Below are 15,614 nucleotides of genomic sequence, written 5' to 3' on the forward strand. Positions count from 1 at the left end.
TAAAAAAAACGAAGAAAAGTCTCTATGACTGAATAAGCTTGTCAGCTTTCGTGACCACTGCTGTTTGTTATTCCCAACTTATGAAAAGATTAATAATTGAGTGACTCTTATGACAAAGCCATGGGTGCCTTCCTTTTACAGTAACTGGATAATGATCATGGAGAACGCATCTTCATCCTCGCTCACAGCCTCTCAATGCAACAGCAGCTATTCCATTACTAAAGTTGACCCCTCGCCATGAAAGAGGTAGAGCCTAGAAAAGCAAGGCAGTAAGCAGCACTCAATGCCTTCAAAATCCCACCAGTGCTATATCTGAAGAATAGGGCAAAGAGTCCAACTCTCCGGTACGTAAAATCAGCTGACAAAATGAAATATAAAACAGATCAAAAAACGAAACATTCTTCAGTGGCAGGATCTAGATTTTCTATAACTGGTTCTTTTGCTAATGTTGTCCTATGGGACGACACTGGGGTGTACTTGTGGAACTTCAGGACTCGTTGGGTCTTCATTATATTATTTTCAGTCTTTGAAGTTCTGGTCAATAGCAACCATACCACAATATATCTGGTCTCCTGTTTCAATGGCTCTGGGTTCAAGACTGGACACCTTAGTGCACTTTAACCTTGACTGCAGGGTGACCAAAACTCCTGGACCCAAAGACTGGCCATCCTAACAAGGGCCTTGTGCTGTGAAATTAATGATGCAGTTAAGAGGATGCTCGAGCGCCTCTATGCACCAGCCAGTGGTGACCGTTGGGCCAGGCCAGTCTGTGGTGACTGGAGAGCCTGATACTGCTCAGAGTTCACAGTGTAAAAGAAAAAGATAAGACCCTAATTGGCTTTTAGTTTGTAAACAGGGTCCGCATCCACTGTTGTCACCCAGGGAAACCTATTGTTATCTTGAAATTATAGGTCAAGGTCAAATATTTCTGTTGATGGACGCACTCCCTGAAACCCACCACATCACCAGCTGCCGCTGGACGTCAGAGTTAGCAATCTACAGCGCCTACAAATGACCACTCTGCACTGTGTGGGACAAACCAGTTTTGCTGTCAAAACTAGTGTTAGGCAACAGAGCAAGATCCCACACAGGAGGGAGACTATGCAGGAGTCATATGGCTCCTAGGAAGTCTTGGTCCTTGCAGGGGGCGTTGCAGCTCCACCTCTCGCCATGGATCAATGCAGTAAGTCTTCTCTGCCACCATGCCTATAAGGAAATCTACAACCCACTAGAGGGTTAGTTCGTAGTGACGCCGGTGCAGGCGTACTGTGCCCTCTGGGAACCCTCCACTACCCAGCAGAGTAAAGACTGGTTTCAGGAAGGGGGTCTAGAACACAGGGAGATGCAGACTTTCTTGTCTACCACAGCCAAAGGACCGCCTACAGAGACTACCAGTATGTGCATGCATGCAGACAGTCCCAAACACACAGCGCCATTCACTCATACCTTGTGACACAACACTCACAACTAGACGTATCCATATTTTACAGGTAGAACCTGTGGGCAGACTCTCCGCAGGGGCAACACAATTTGAAACCTAGAATTGAAATAAAGTCCTTAAGCAGCGCGAGACTCAGTTTTCTCAATTTTTGCAGAATCATTGACATGTCTGCCTTTGATCTAGATGTCGTCTCTGCATATCTTTACAAAAACCTGCAAAAGTGTCAAGTCACTCAGACAATGACATCAATGAGAACACCTGATGTGACATCAGTCTGGGACAAGTGCCTCGTTATCTCTAGCTCAACATCAGGCAAGAACAATAACATAAGCAGTGAAGTCTGAATTGACATGTTTTATCTTGTTTTTAAGACAGCGTCTAAGACTAGTATCTGTTTCCCAGAGCTATAGCACCTGGTCACCCCGGGGTAGTAGAGCACTCTATACATTTGACTTTCATTTCATCTTGATGCACATAGGTTATGTCAGACATTCCTATGGTTATGTCAGAAATTTCCATCTCAGATAAGAAACGGTGTAAAAGGGCTCCCACTTGGTTACTGGGGGGAGGAGGGGGGGGGGGGTCCTTTGCCCCAGATTAACTTGAAAAATACTACCAAAGAAGGGCTTGACTGCCAGCTTACAGAGATGCTGCCGCATTGCGCTTTATGCTGGCAACTGATACAGAGAATATATACAAAGCCAAGTGTGGGAGGAGAGGATGACAAGTGTTTCCTTTGTCAGGGACACTGCATCCACAATTTCTCATAACTATATGTGTAACTCTATAACGTTTTGCTCTAAACAGTGCGTTGATTCCGCCTAGGAACCTCTAGATGCAAGTTTTGCTACTCCATGCTTTCCTAGTGAAGTAAGTTTTAGAGTGTTAGATGACACTTTAACTACGGCAGGAATATTCATTTTATTCTCGATATTCACATGTATTTGTGTCGTTTTAACATTCTGCGTGGTTATTTTTGATGTACTAAGCAATACGATTAAACTATGGAGATAAACGCTTCTTAATTAAAGTGTCTTTTTCTTCGTGTGTGTGATATTGTAAGGAATGAGATTGGTTCTTCAAATCACCACGGCGTCCTTGGATCCCCGTTTAGGGACTGTTAGTAACCCGAGGTATTTGATGCCATTTCAACTATAGATTGTGTGGGGCCCTGTGGAGCTACAATAACCTGTCTTTCACATCCAGTTGCTGGTGCAGTGAACTAAGTTGACTCGTGTCACCTGTGTGTGCAAAAAGAAACCGTGTGGAGCTGAGCCAGAACCTTAGTTTACGCAACAGAATAAGAAAGCAAAAGATGCCATCACTGCTGGTCATTTGCATTGGATCACCCGTCATCAGAACAGTGTTCTGCTGATGAACAGTAAAGTAAATACACCTTCAAATTACTCCACAGACTCTCACGTTCATCAGAGGAAACACAGGGCAGATCAGAAAATAAAAACCACTCTGTCATGATGTTTCCAAGCCACTGAAACATTACTGTCCCGGCATACCTCACTTGTAAGCTGTCCTGCTGCGTACACCGTGACCTGTGAACCCCTCCCAGACCACCACGCACTACATCCAGATTCCCATCGTGAGCCTCCTGGTCCCCTTGTGCTGTAAAGCTCTTGCTGATGGGCTTTGGTCAAGTACTTTCCGCCTCTTTTCTAATCTGCCCTAAAAGTAAAGGGGAGATCTCAGGGCACAGAACCTGCTCTTCTATGATCACAGATTCGACTGGTCCAACAGACCTGGACTGAATGGTACGTTTTTCAAATGGAATGCTGCGCACGTCAATGAACGCCCTTATCTTTTTTTGCTCTGATACTAACATCCCATTCTCTTCTACATGCGTCTACTGATCTCTTCATTGTCATTTCTGGTAGAAATATTTCTGCTCTTTATCGCTAAATCTCACATTGAACTTGTTCGGTAAAGCAGAGGATCTGCTTTCAAGCGCACGGCTCTGTATGAACCAGAACTCGTCATCAATGGTCACACTGAACAGATTTAGGGGCATATTATCAAGCCCCAGCGATAATTATCGCTAAGCGCACTTCGCGCTAGGAAAATTATCGCCGGGTAGCGTGGATTTTTATCACTGAGATAGTGTGCTATCAGCAACGCTTATCTCAGAAGTGATAAAAATCCTCGCGCTAACTGCCAAATGAGAGATTATTGCTGGAAAACCAACGATGATAGGGGCTCACAAACTTAGCCATGATATCCACCTTCCATAGGATATCATGGCTAAGTCAGGAAAATACCAGGTGTAAAAAAAGCAGCGCTAACCGCGGTTAGTGCTGCTTTTTTTATCACTAACAGGGTTAGCGATATCCTTGATAATAGGAGAAATGTTGCTTAACAACATTTCTCCTATTATTTTTCTCTGGAACGCCCCCTTTGCATCTCATTAGTGATGCAAGGGGAAGCGTAGAGAAAAAGGGTGCTAACATGCGAATTTGCGTGTTAGCACCCTGTTGCTGATAGGGAGATAATTTTATCTCCACTTTCTTGGCTTTTAAAGCCAAAAAAGCGGAGATAAATCCCTGGATAATATGCCCCAAAGTCCTTTGTTTCAAGTGGATTTTGCAGGTGGTGTCATGAGGCGGGGGTAGGAACAGCAGTGACACGCCTGAAAGTTTAATCCTTGTAGCGTTATTTATGTATAGTCCTCTTCCAGATTCCTGCACACATACAGTTGGATATAACCTGAAAGTATATTTCTTTGTCTATCACAGTAATGAGTTTAATAATCCTTCTGAAGAACACTTAAAAAATCCCAGTGCTGGCGACATCCTGAGTTTTAGAGACACCCCATGTAACTCATGAGGAAACCACTGATGCCTTGGCAAACCGGATATCCAACATGGACAATGGTTTGTGCAGAATTATTAAAATAAGGTTAAAATGTTTTCTATTGTGAAAAAGTTTATAGACCAAATTGAATCACCAATATAGAGAAGACCACAGAATCTGAGCCTTTACACTCCTTTGGAGGGTGAGGGAGTGGAACTGGATCTTACCCAAACCTCTACACTGCAGGGACATTTCTAAATTCTTTGTCACCACTGTTCATACTTTGCACTATTTCATAAAAACTGAGTTGACAAATGTCAATCTGGTATATATGCAGCTTTTGCTCTCAGTGGTTTTACATTAAACGTGACAGATTTTCCATGCCTTATTAACTACAGAGTGTCCATTTAACATTCAATTAAAAGTTGCTATCAAAAAAATTGTCCTTCACAGCTGTGCCAGCCATGAAAGTAAACATTATCTATACAATAACAACAGAACAGAAGGAGGTCATTTATGTAGATCTGAAAGTGACATTCTGCGTGTTTTCCAGCATCACTGGAAGACGGAGGATCTGTCGATGGGGCTGAAATGGGGGCATTGTTTGGAACATCCAAATGGTACATTTCACTCGGCCACCAGGAAGTGAATGACCAGCAGAGACGTCAATCTTTGTGCAGATTTCTTTATTTTGTGGCCAATAAAGGCTGCTCAAGGTTTCGACAACTTCGCGGTGGGAGCTGGAACAAGCTTTGTCCCACCAGCACACCTTGCGCATCACAAACAGGCAGTTGCTGCACAATCATCTGAGCAGGTCAAATAAACAATAAAACAGGAAACAGAAGCAGCTGAAGAGTGAACGCTGAAATACAACATTGATTTAAGAGTTAACTTAGTTTGGCAGATTTAGGATGGAGGATTCAGACTAGGTGACAGACTGACGAGCTAGGGAGCGGGCTTGGGTGCACCGCCTGTAACTGGGAAAGAATGTATAGGGTAACAGGCCGGTATTTAACACTATTCTGGGAAATTTGGGTGAGACCCCTGTACATCCTCAAACAGATGCAGGGAAGTGTCCCATAACACCACCAGAGTGCACATTGCTCAATCCCCCATTCATCATGAGAGAAGGACCACTTGAATCCCTTTGGCTAGACATCTCATTGTCTGGACAGAGGACTTTCAAGGTCTCCCTGCACCCCTGCCCAGTCAGATGCTAGCGCCCTCCCTTGTGCCCCTGTCCCATCAGATGCTAGCTCCCTCCCTGTGCCCCTGCCCAGTCATGCTAGCGCCCTCCCTGTGCCCCTGTCCAGTCAGATGCTAGCGCCCTCCCTGTGCCCTGTCCCGTCAGATGCTAGCGCCCTCCCTGTGCCCCTGTCCCGTCAGATGCTAGCGCCCTCCCTGTGCCCCTGTCCCGTCAGATGCTAGCACCCTCCCTTGTGCCCTTGTCCAGTCAGATGCTAGCGCCCTCCCTTGTGCCCTTGTCCAGTCAGATGCTAGTGCCCTCCCTTGTGCCCTTGTCCAGTCAGATGCTAGCTCGCTCCATGTGCCCTGTCCCGTCAGATGCTAGTGCCCTCCCTTGTGCCCTTGTCCAGTCAGATGCTAGCTCGCTCCATGTGCCCCTGCCCAGTCAGATGTTGGTGCCCGAAAGCTCAGATTAAGGGACCCAGTCATGTTTGCAGCCAGGGCACTGACAGCCAGAGTAGCTTTTGAGCTTCAACAGTTCAAGGTTCCGGCTGCGCCATGTGCTCGGTTGTCGTCTCTGGACCATCCTCGGGCTGGCTTCTCAAGTCACTCTTGTAGTTAGTCCTCCAGCAGTGGCTGCGGTCACTGGCCCCAGCGCGCTCCAGTCAGTGTCACGGTCTCTCCAACGCAGGTCCGAAGCGGTCAATGGTTTGAAGGACGAGGGAGAGGTTGTCCAGGAAGGAGTTAATAGAAACACGCAGGATCCTGGCCTCAGCAGCTTTCCACTGCCTGCAAAGTGTAAATGAGGAAAAGCAAGTAAGACATCTGGGACAGGACCAGGTACAGCAGGCACAGCAGGCAGGCCACAAGTACAGGCAAGAAAGAGGAAGTGTGTGAAAGTCCCAGGCATGAAGAGGATGCCGCAGGGCTCCAGGCGCAGTGCAAAGAGGGCACGCGTTCACTGCTGAGCGCACAGACAGAGCTAAGGAGGCACAGTTAAGGGAATGGTGAGCAGGCCACGGGTGCAGGCAAGGGGAAGAGTGCGAACGTTCCAGGGCCGACTGTGTAAAGGCTCTGGGTACTTCTGAAGATTACCTGGAGGGCTTGAAAGAGAATTAGCCCGTTGGACGCTCATGAGCTCGTCATGAGCCACGGTGCTCGTGTGCTCATGACGAGCTGAGCTCGTCATAACGGTCCGAACGCTCGCACGCGGGGCTAATTCCCCCGCTGTGCTGAACGTTCTATGAAAACGGGTGTGGCCGTGACGAACTCAGCTCGTCATGAGCACACGGCCACCGAGGCTCACGACGAGCTCAGCTCGGCACAAACACCGAGGCGCTGTGCGCGCCCACCCGCCCCCTCAGCACAGCGGGGGAATTAGGCCAACAGGTTACAAAAAAGTGATGGATGAATGCTTGAATTAATCTCAGCGACTGGTAACTACTCGGGTTGCATCCCAGTCCATTGTTTATTTCACGCCATGGCACTTCCGTTTGGACCCAGCTATATGCAAATCAGTCATGACCGTGCTCCAGTAGGACAGTCCAGCCCGAACTGCCAAAGCCGGGCCTCTCCGAATCAGAATACAAGCCACCCAAGACCGGTTAATCCCTGATTGGGGTTCTTCAGTCACGTGTTCTTTAGTCCCAGTGGGCTTAGGGGTCTGGGGTTGCTTGCATTCCCATCTGGAGGAGACTTGGCCAGGCAGGACTGTTCCTATTGGTGCAGGACCAAGACTGATTTGCATAAGGGGTGAGTCTCGGTCTAGAGTGCGACACAAATGATGGGCTGGAATGTGGACTGGGCTCTTAGCAGAGGTTAATTCAAACATTCCTTCCATCACCATCTTGTTTTGACAATCATTGTATGATTCGGACAGCGGCTCAGCCATGCGAGCATTATAGAACACTCCTTTGTTTTTGTTTGACAAGAAGGCCCCAAATTCATGCAGAGAGGACACAAGCAACTGAGCACAGAGTTCTAAAGGGCCAGAGGCCCGGGTGCCAACGTCATGAACGGTGTGTAGAGTCCCCTGGCTCAGTGTGCTAAGGCCCCAGGCGTGGGTAATGTCAAGCGGCCCCAGCCAGCACCAAGAAGACTCGGGCACTGTGTGAAGGAGGCACGGACTCTGCAAGAAGTCTTAGAGAGGAGAAGTGATGGGCACGGTGCAGAGGGATGCAAGGAACAAGAGCCCCAGGCAGTGACCAGTGCATGGAGGCCAGAGGCATCCTTTGAAGAGAGCTAAGGCACTCTGTGAGGGAGAGACAATCACTGTGCAAAGAATCGCAATGAAAAGAGGGGAAGGTCAAAGTGCACAAGACACAGGGACTGTGTGCAGTGCCCCCTGGCAGAGGGCGTCAAGGCCCCAGGCACCGGGATAGGGTACATAGGCTCCACGAGCTATGTGAAAAGGGCTTGGGCACTATGTGAAGGGGGGCTGGGCATTGTGGCAAGAATCCCAGGGTGGAGAGGGATGAGCATACTTCACCAAGGCCCTGGGTATGGGGACAAAGTCCACAGGCACAGTGGGAAGATGGCACGGGCAGTGGGCAGAGAACACCCGCAGAGGGACAGCACAGAGAGGACCCTGCCAACGCATGCCAAGGCCTCGGGTATAGTGGGGAGAGGGCACGGACACTGTGGCTAGAGGCCCAGGGCAGAGAGGGATGGGCATAGCAGAGGTGTGCTCAAGGCACCTGGCAAAGCCTGACGCATAGTGCATAGAGGCTCTAGGCGCTGTGGGCAAGGGTACAGAGCTCAGAAGCCCCAAGCATCTGTGCAGAGAATCACAGAAATTGTTTATTTGTCTGAATTTTCAGATCCTGAGATAGTGGGGTCAGCCTGTGAGCACTATGTATACAAGACAAATAGTTTGGGACGGTAGGTTCACAGGACTGCAGTTCAAGTGTTGGAAAGAGTGGTAATACTCACACGTGCAGGATGTTGTCGGTCACCAGCAGCGTCTTGCTGATGCCCCCTTTTCGTGGCTCCCTGTCGGGGGCGAGACTGTTGTGTGCGATCTGTGCCTCCAGGTGAGATGGAAAAGGAACGTCCAGCTGGCTGAGCATAGGGTCAAGGTCCAAAGCAGACACCCCGAAGACTCCCCCACACACTACTGGCAGTGTTACACCCTCTAGAGTAGAGACACTACCTCCCATCCTAAGTCGACCTAGGACCCCCTGGCCCAGTAAAGTGTCCTTCTCGGCTCCTATACATGCAACCTGGCACAACAGAGCACAAACAAGGGACGCGGAACACAAACAAGGGACGCGGAGCACAAACAAGGGACGCGGAGCACAAACAAGGGACGCGGAGCACAAACAAGGGACGCGGAGCACAAACAAGGGACGCGGAGCACAAACAAGGGACGCGGAGCACAAACAAGGGACGCGGAGCACAAACAAGGGACGCGGAGCACAAACAAGGGACGCGGAGCACAAACAAGGGACGCGGAGCACAAACAAGGGACGCGGAGCACAAACAAGGGACGCAGAGCACAAACAAGGGACGCGGAGCACAAACAAGGGACGCGGAGCACAAACAAGGGACGCAGAGCACAAACAAGGGACGCAGAGCACAAACAAGGGACGCAGAGCACAAACCAGGGACGCAGAGCACAAACAAGGGACGCAGAGCACAAACAAGGGACGCAGAGCACAAACAAGGGACGCAGAGCACAAACAAGGGACGCAGAGCACAAACAAGGGACGCAGAGCACAAACAAGGGACGCAGAGCACAAACAAGGGACGCAGAGCACAAACAAGGGACGCGGAGCACAAACAAGGGACGCGGAGCACAAACAAGGGACGCGGAGCACAAACAAGGGACGCGGAGCACTGGCCTTAAACCTTACCACAGACCGCCTTACCGACCCCACAGCCAGGCACAGCAGAGCACTAACAAGGGACACAGAGCACTGGGCTTGAACCTTATCACAGACCGCCTCACCGGCCCCACAGCCAGGCACAGCAGAGCACAAACAAAGGACGCAGTGCATCGGGCTTAAACCTTACGACAGACCGCCTTACCGACCCCACAGCCAGGCACAGCAGAGCACAAACAAAGGACGCAGTGCATCGGGCTTAAACCTTACGACAGACCGCCTTACCGCCAGGCACAGCAGAGCACAAACAAGGGACTCCGAGCAATGTGCCTAAATATGATCACATACCACACTTATAGTCAGGCGCAGCTCACCCTTAAGGACGGATACAGCACGCCTCACTTCCATCAAACCGCCCTCAGCACTGCCCGCCTCCCCTCCCAGTGCCTTTACAGACCACCAGGGCTGCTCTTGGAGTCCCGGGGGCATGTGATGTTGGGAAGAGACACGTCTGAGCTGGGCGGTCTCTGGGGTGAGCTGAAGCCTCTTTCAAGGGTTGGAAGGTTGGGTCATTCCTTGGTGGTCGCCCCTCTGGTCAATGTGCCGCCCTGGGAAGAACCACCAGTGGGGCCTGGAAGGCGCTCCTCGGTCTCTGCTGGTCCTGGCAGGGTGGGCGAGTGTCCACAGAGGGTATTTATAAGAGAAGCAGGACCTCAGACTCAACGCCACAGAGACACCGAACCCAGAAGACAACATGGATCGACAAAGCACCCACATACAGAGGCACAGAATCACCCACAGCTAGCACAGGGCTCAACATCACCAGCCCCATGACTCTCAGAACACACCACAGACATGCGTCCCGCATCCAACATAACGTACCACTACTAGGGCATCACCCCTCCCCGGAAACCAGAGAACAATTCTAAAAGATAAAGACACCATACAGACCAACACCACAAGACAAGTGCTGAGAAACAGGAGGGCTCGAGATATCTACTCCCCTACTAGTTATGGCGAGCCATATATTATCAGGGCGAGCTGTTTATGGGCTTGCTAGCCTGCTCTGGGGTGCTGACAAAGAGCAGGAGTTCTGTTCACTCAGAAGGTGAAAAAGCAATAAAGATGCCCTTAAATCTTGTTTTTATCTTGTTGCATTCGCTCAGAGTTCAGAGACCGATCAAATGTCAGCTTATGGCTTCTAAAAATGTATTTTATCCTGGAGGTTGACGTTTACTTTTCTTCTCTGACTGCAAAGTTAGAGGATTTTGAAAAATTAATGCACAACATTTAAACAGCTAGTAAATGAACTGTACAAACATTTTAAAATATATTTCAGTAATGAAAGCACATTTTTTGTAAATGAGTAAAAGTAAGTTTTTAATAGGAATGAAAACACATTTGGAACCCTTTACTTGGTGATGTGCAAATGGTAAATATTTTTGCTGAAACCCAATTTCCACAGAATTTATATAAGGTATATAGTATTATCAGTAAACCAGGGTGTTAGTGGGACAAGTTGTGGCCATTTCAACGGAAAATGTGTTGTTTGTAAATGACAGTGCACTACCACATTATGCTTCAGTAATATATTTATTAAAAGTACGTTTTTAACCTCTTCCATGCTCATGACGAGCTCAGCTCGTAATGAGCCGTGGAACGCTCACACGCGGCGATAATTCCCCTGCTGTGCTGAGCGTTCCAGGGCAGGTAATGCACCTGTGACGAGCTCAGCTCGTCATGAGCATGCGCCATGCGCGTCCCCCTCCCCCCCAGCACAGCGGGAAATTAACCCCTGCAGCGAAGGGGTTAAACATGAACTAAGAAACATGCCTACACCTGCCCTGACGACAAAGTTATTTGTGAACCAGGAGGCAAGTTAGGGGTCATGTGTACCCCATATGTGGGCCAGATTCTAATTATACGTGAGGCAAACGTTTAATTTATTAAATCAAACAAAAGAGGTTTTTGTACAGCAGAAATGCTGAACGTGGATATTTGAAGGGGCTCTCATATGTGACAATGAAGAAAAAGGCAGCTCTGTAAAATAAAAGACTTGCCTACATCACAATATCAAAATAAAAGATCCCTACATCACACACTTTGAGACCAGTTTACTGGACAAGTACATTACAGATAGGTCGAGTAGACTATTAAAGTCATTAGGCCTCCAGATCTGGCAACATTTTTATGATTTTCAGAGGCCTGAACAGTCGCACAACAGATGCATTCACCGAAGACAGACCAAGCTCGGGTACAGTCACCTCAAACAGATGCCCAAAGGACGCATGATAGAATCACCCAATATGGACTGGTCGTGTTTACGCACACTCACCTTATCGATACGATGCTCCGGTACAAGCTGCCAGGACCAATCGAGAACAACCACCCCACTGAAGTACCCCCTGCGCTCCACAGTCACACAGACCCAGTGCGGACCCTGGTTGGTCACACTCACCTCAGAGACACAATGACCTGATACAACCACTGAAGGCACCGGAGCACAACCCCACGGAGGGACACCCCGTGCTCCACAGACCGGGCTCAATGCAGACAGAGGATGGTCACACGCACCCCAAATACACCTCAATGGCTGCCCACTCCTCGACACCTCTCAGTCTGGTTTCAGACCCAACTACGGCAAAGAAACTGCCCTTATCGCTGCTACTCACATCTGCATGACTGGAGGGGGGGGCTGTGGGGAGAGAGACACAGCAGCCCTCATCCTCCTGGAACTTTCCGCAGCGTTTGACACCGTCTCCCACATCATCCTCATCTAACGCCTACATGACACTGGAATCCAAAGACACGCACCCGATGGGTCTGCGTCTTCCTGGCTGGAAGGACCCAGTCAGTCAGCCGGGCACAGCACACCTCGGACACCCACAACCTCCTCTGCGGAGGTCCGCAAGGATCCCCCCTGAGCCGGACCCCCTTCAACGCACACGATACCTCTAGCCAGCATCATCCGCTCTACCGATATCAACGTCCTCTCCTGCGCTGACACACGCAGCTCAGTCTCTGCCCCACAGACAAGATCCCCAGTACCCGGGTCAAGATCATTCCCTGCATGACTGAAATTACTTGCTGGATGAAAAACAACTGCCTAAAGATTAGGACTGTCCGTCACCCCCAGCACCCACGTCAAGAACCCCAGGATCATCATTGACAGCAAACTCAACAAGACCCCCAAGTCAATGCTGCCACGGCCTTGTGCGTCCATGACCCGAAGAAGGTTTTCAAATCAGAAACCCCAGAAAAACATCATACACGCCCGTGTCACCGGCAAGTGGACTACGGAAGCATCCTCTCGGTTGGGATCAACAAAAAAACTCAGCAGAAGGCTGCAAACCATTCAGAACTCCGCGGCCAGAATCCCTCTCAACTAGTGCTTAATTTGAACCAGTGGGTTCTGGTGCTCAGCACCAGCACTTAATCTTCAATTCTGGGACTTATGGCAGACAGCCACATGGGGGCGCAGTTTGTCCTATATTGTGATGAACACAACAGTTGTTTAATAATTCTATATACATTACAAACGACTAATACCTGCCACCCATAGCTACAAAAATAGCCCGGGTGTCTCCTATTAGTCATTTTAATATATAAAAAGCCTGAATTGTCATTAGTAGCACTATGGGTGGCGCAAGTTGCTGTGGACTGCTGACCAGGGCGCTGACACTTAGGGGAATATTTACAAGCCCCTATCGCCACCACAACGCCGCGCTCCTCCACTTCCTCGTAAATATGCCCCTTATTGCTTTACAAATGATGTACTGCTCTCAACCCAGAATCACTTTCAACCTCCGAGGCCGCACGCACATCACACCACACCTGACGAAGCCCCGCTGGCTCCCCATACACAAACGAGGACAAATCAGACTCGTCAGCCACACTCCCAAGGCGCTACATAACCCTAACCGGGCATACCTCAATCGCGTCTGCTTTCACAAACCTCCCAGACACCTCCGCTCGTCCCGACTCCTACTCGCACACATCCCACACATCGAAAACGTGATCTGGGGCGGGCCCTCTCCTACGTCCCTCCACAAGTGTGGAATGCCCCCCCCCCCCCAAATAAGAGCCTCCTCCTCACTTCTTGAACTTCACAAGGAGCCGAAGACCTGGCTTTTCAAGTAGTACCACCAGGCCCTGGGTGTGCCAAGACTCACCCCACAGAGGCTGAGCCGCCACTCCATGCGACAACAGTGCTGCAGGCAGACGGGGGAGGGCCGCACTCACCTCAGAGGCGCAATGGAAGAGTAAAAGCATCGATACCACTCAAGTACAATCCCACACGGGCACACACTGTGCTCCACAGCCACCTCACACACAGTGCAGCCCCCCAATCCAGTGTATAGGCCCCCATGTTGGTTAGGTATTTTGGGGCTGATTGACAAGGCCCTTTTGTCATTTTTGCGCCACCTATTGTCAGGTATAATGTATGCAGGGTGGGCGTTCCCACGCAGGGAAGCCTCGTAAAAGTGACGCAGTGAAATATACAAGATTTCACTGCGCCACTTCTAGGACGCCACTGCGCCAAAACCTTACGCCTGCTTGAAGCAGGCGTAAGGAGGGTCGCAGCTCAAGGAGGAAAGGCCTCCCATGCATTGCTGGATTGCGTTGTGCTTGCAGCACGACTATCACTGTGGAGCATCTATGGTGGCGCAAGGGTTTCTCATGATGGCGCAGAGAAAGTGACGCATTTCTACAGATGCGTCACTTTGTTGTAAATCTGCCCCTTCGTGTCTACAGAATATTTCTCAAGAGTTTTCTGCTACTGGGCGGCCCAGCAGAGCACAGACTCTGCATCGTCCTACCTCCTTCTGGCCTCAGGGGACAGCTTGGTTGGTTCAGGCGCCTGACTGTCGCAGACAGCAGCCCTTCTTGCCTCAGGGGACAGCCTGGTTGGTTCAGGCGCCTCACTATGGCTGCAGTCATACGGCCTTCGGAGACTGGTAAGGCCTGACACCCCTCAGGGTCCTTCTGCCAGACTCCAGCCCCCCCAGGATTGCTAGGGCTGCCTGGAGGCACCTGCCTGCCTGGCGCGCCTGTTGGCAGCTTTGAGGCCTGCACCGGCAGGGACATCTTAAGATTTTTGGGGGACCTGGGCAAAACATATATTGGGGGCCCCTATACAGAACAAATTTGTTTTTTATTAACCATTTCCTGTTAATTCAAGTCCACAGGCCAAAGTATACTAAATTATATGTTAATTTTGAAGAAAGTTCAGTTTCTCAGGGGGCCCCTAGGAAGCTGAGGGCCCTGGGCAATTGCCCACTTTGCCCATGTCTTAAAACGTCTCTGTGCACCGGCTGTGTGGGTGGTAAGTGTGGGTTCAGGGGGTGTTACAGGTGAGGGTGTCCACACCTTGCACCCCTCTCCACCCTCGGGTGTTCTTCCCCGGAGTCTCCGCACCCCCCCCCCCCCCCCCCGGACCCCTGCACTTGTCCCGCCATCCATCGAGCCCCCCCCCCCCCCCGTACCCCCTCCAGTCTCACTCGGCCGCGCGCGCGCGCGTTCAAAGATCGATCCAGAGCACGCGCTGGGAATCGATGGACCTGAGAAGGATGACATGATGGGTCGGCCCTGAACTCTGGATCGCAGATGCCCGAGACCTCGTGGGGACAATCGGCGACTTCCGCGCTCTATCCACAGACCCCCCTCTCACCCCACAGACCCCCCCACCCTCACCCCCACACCCCTACCACAGACCCCCCCACCGTAAGAGCACCACACACAATCTTACTGCAAAGGGCCCCCACCATCGTCCACCCCCACAGACCCACCCCTCATGAACCGACCCTAGTGCACGTCCATCCCCAGCAGATCTGCCCCCCCCCCCGGTGCAGGATACAAGCTGAGCGCGCCCTCCATGGCTGACTCGGCCCCGGCTCCTCCGGCTCCAGCGCGGTGGGAGGAGGGGGGGCCGCTTCCGGCGGGGGAGGGCCGGGGGGGCGGAGCCAGGAGGGGGAGTCACACCCCCGGGAGGAGGGGCGTCAGCAAGGGGAGGGGAGGACTGGAGGACACCCCCCCGCCCCTCCTTTCCTCTCCAGGAGCGCCCTCTGGGGTCCGGCATGGGGGGGGCTGTTTATCCCCCTTCACCCCAGCCCCTGTCCTCCCCATGGAGCATTTATTATAATTTTTTTATTTGATGCATTTTTCTCTGGCGCGGACTTTCCCCGAAGGCGTCGGAGGCTTCACAAGAGGAACAGAACTGAAACAAGAGAACAAAATACAAAAGCAAACGTTAGGTTACATGAGGCAAAAGTGACAATCGTGAGCCAACAAAATACAAGAGGAGCGAACGGTGCATTACAGGAGGAGAGAGCGACTTGTTGATGTTACAAAAGAGAACTAAA

At 50.7% G+C, this 15,614-nt stretch overlaps 1 protein-coding gene across 1 annotated transcript; it reads right to left on the minus strand.

Annotated features, from left to right (window-relative positions):
• Window positions 1-5,721: 5,721 nt before the first annotated feature.
• LOC144784986 (EKC/KEOPS complex subunit LAGE3-like) lies at window positions 5,722-15,190 on the minus strand. Its single transcript, XM_078664110.1, has 3 exons — window positions 15,110-15,190; window positions 8,360-8,488; window positions 5,722-6,217 (listed from the first exon to the last, which is right to left on the minus strand). The coding sequence occupies exons 1-3, from the start codon at window positions 15,127-15,129 to the stop codon at window positions 6,100-6,102; spliced, it is 267 nt and encodes an 88-aa protein (XP_078520236.1). The 5' UTR covers window positions 15,130-15,190; the 3' UTR covers window positions 5,722-6,099.
• Between the last annotated feature and the right edge of the window lie 424 nt (window positions 15,191-15,614).

Source organism: Lissotriton helveticus, chromosome 10 (genome assembly GCF_964261635.1).
Source record: "Lissotriton helveticus chromosome 10, aLisHel1.1, whole genome shotgun sequence".
NCBI lineage: Eukaryota > Metazoa > Chordata > Amphibia > Caudata > Salamandridae > Lissotriton > Lissotriton helveticus.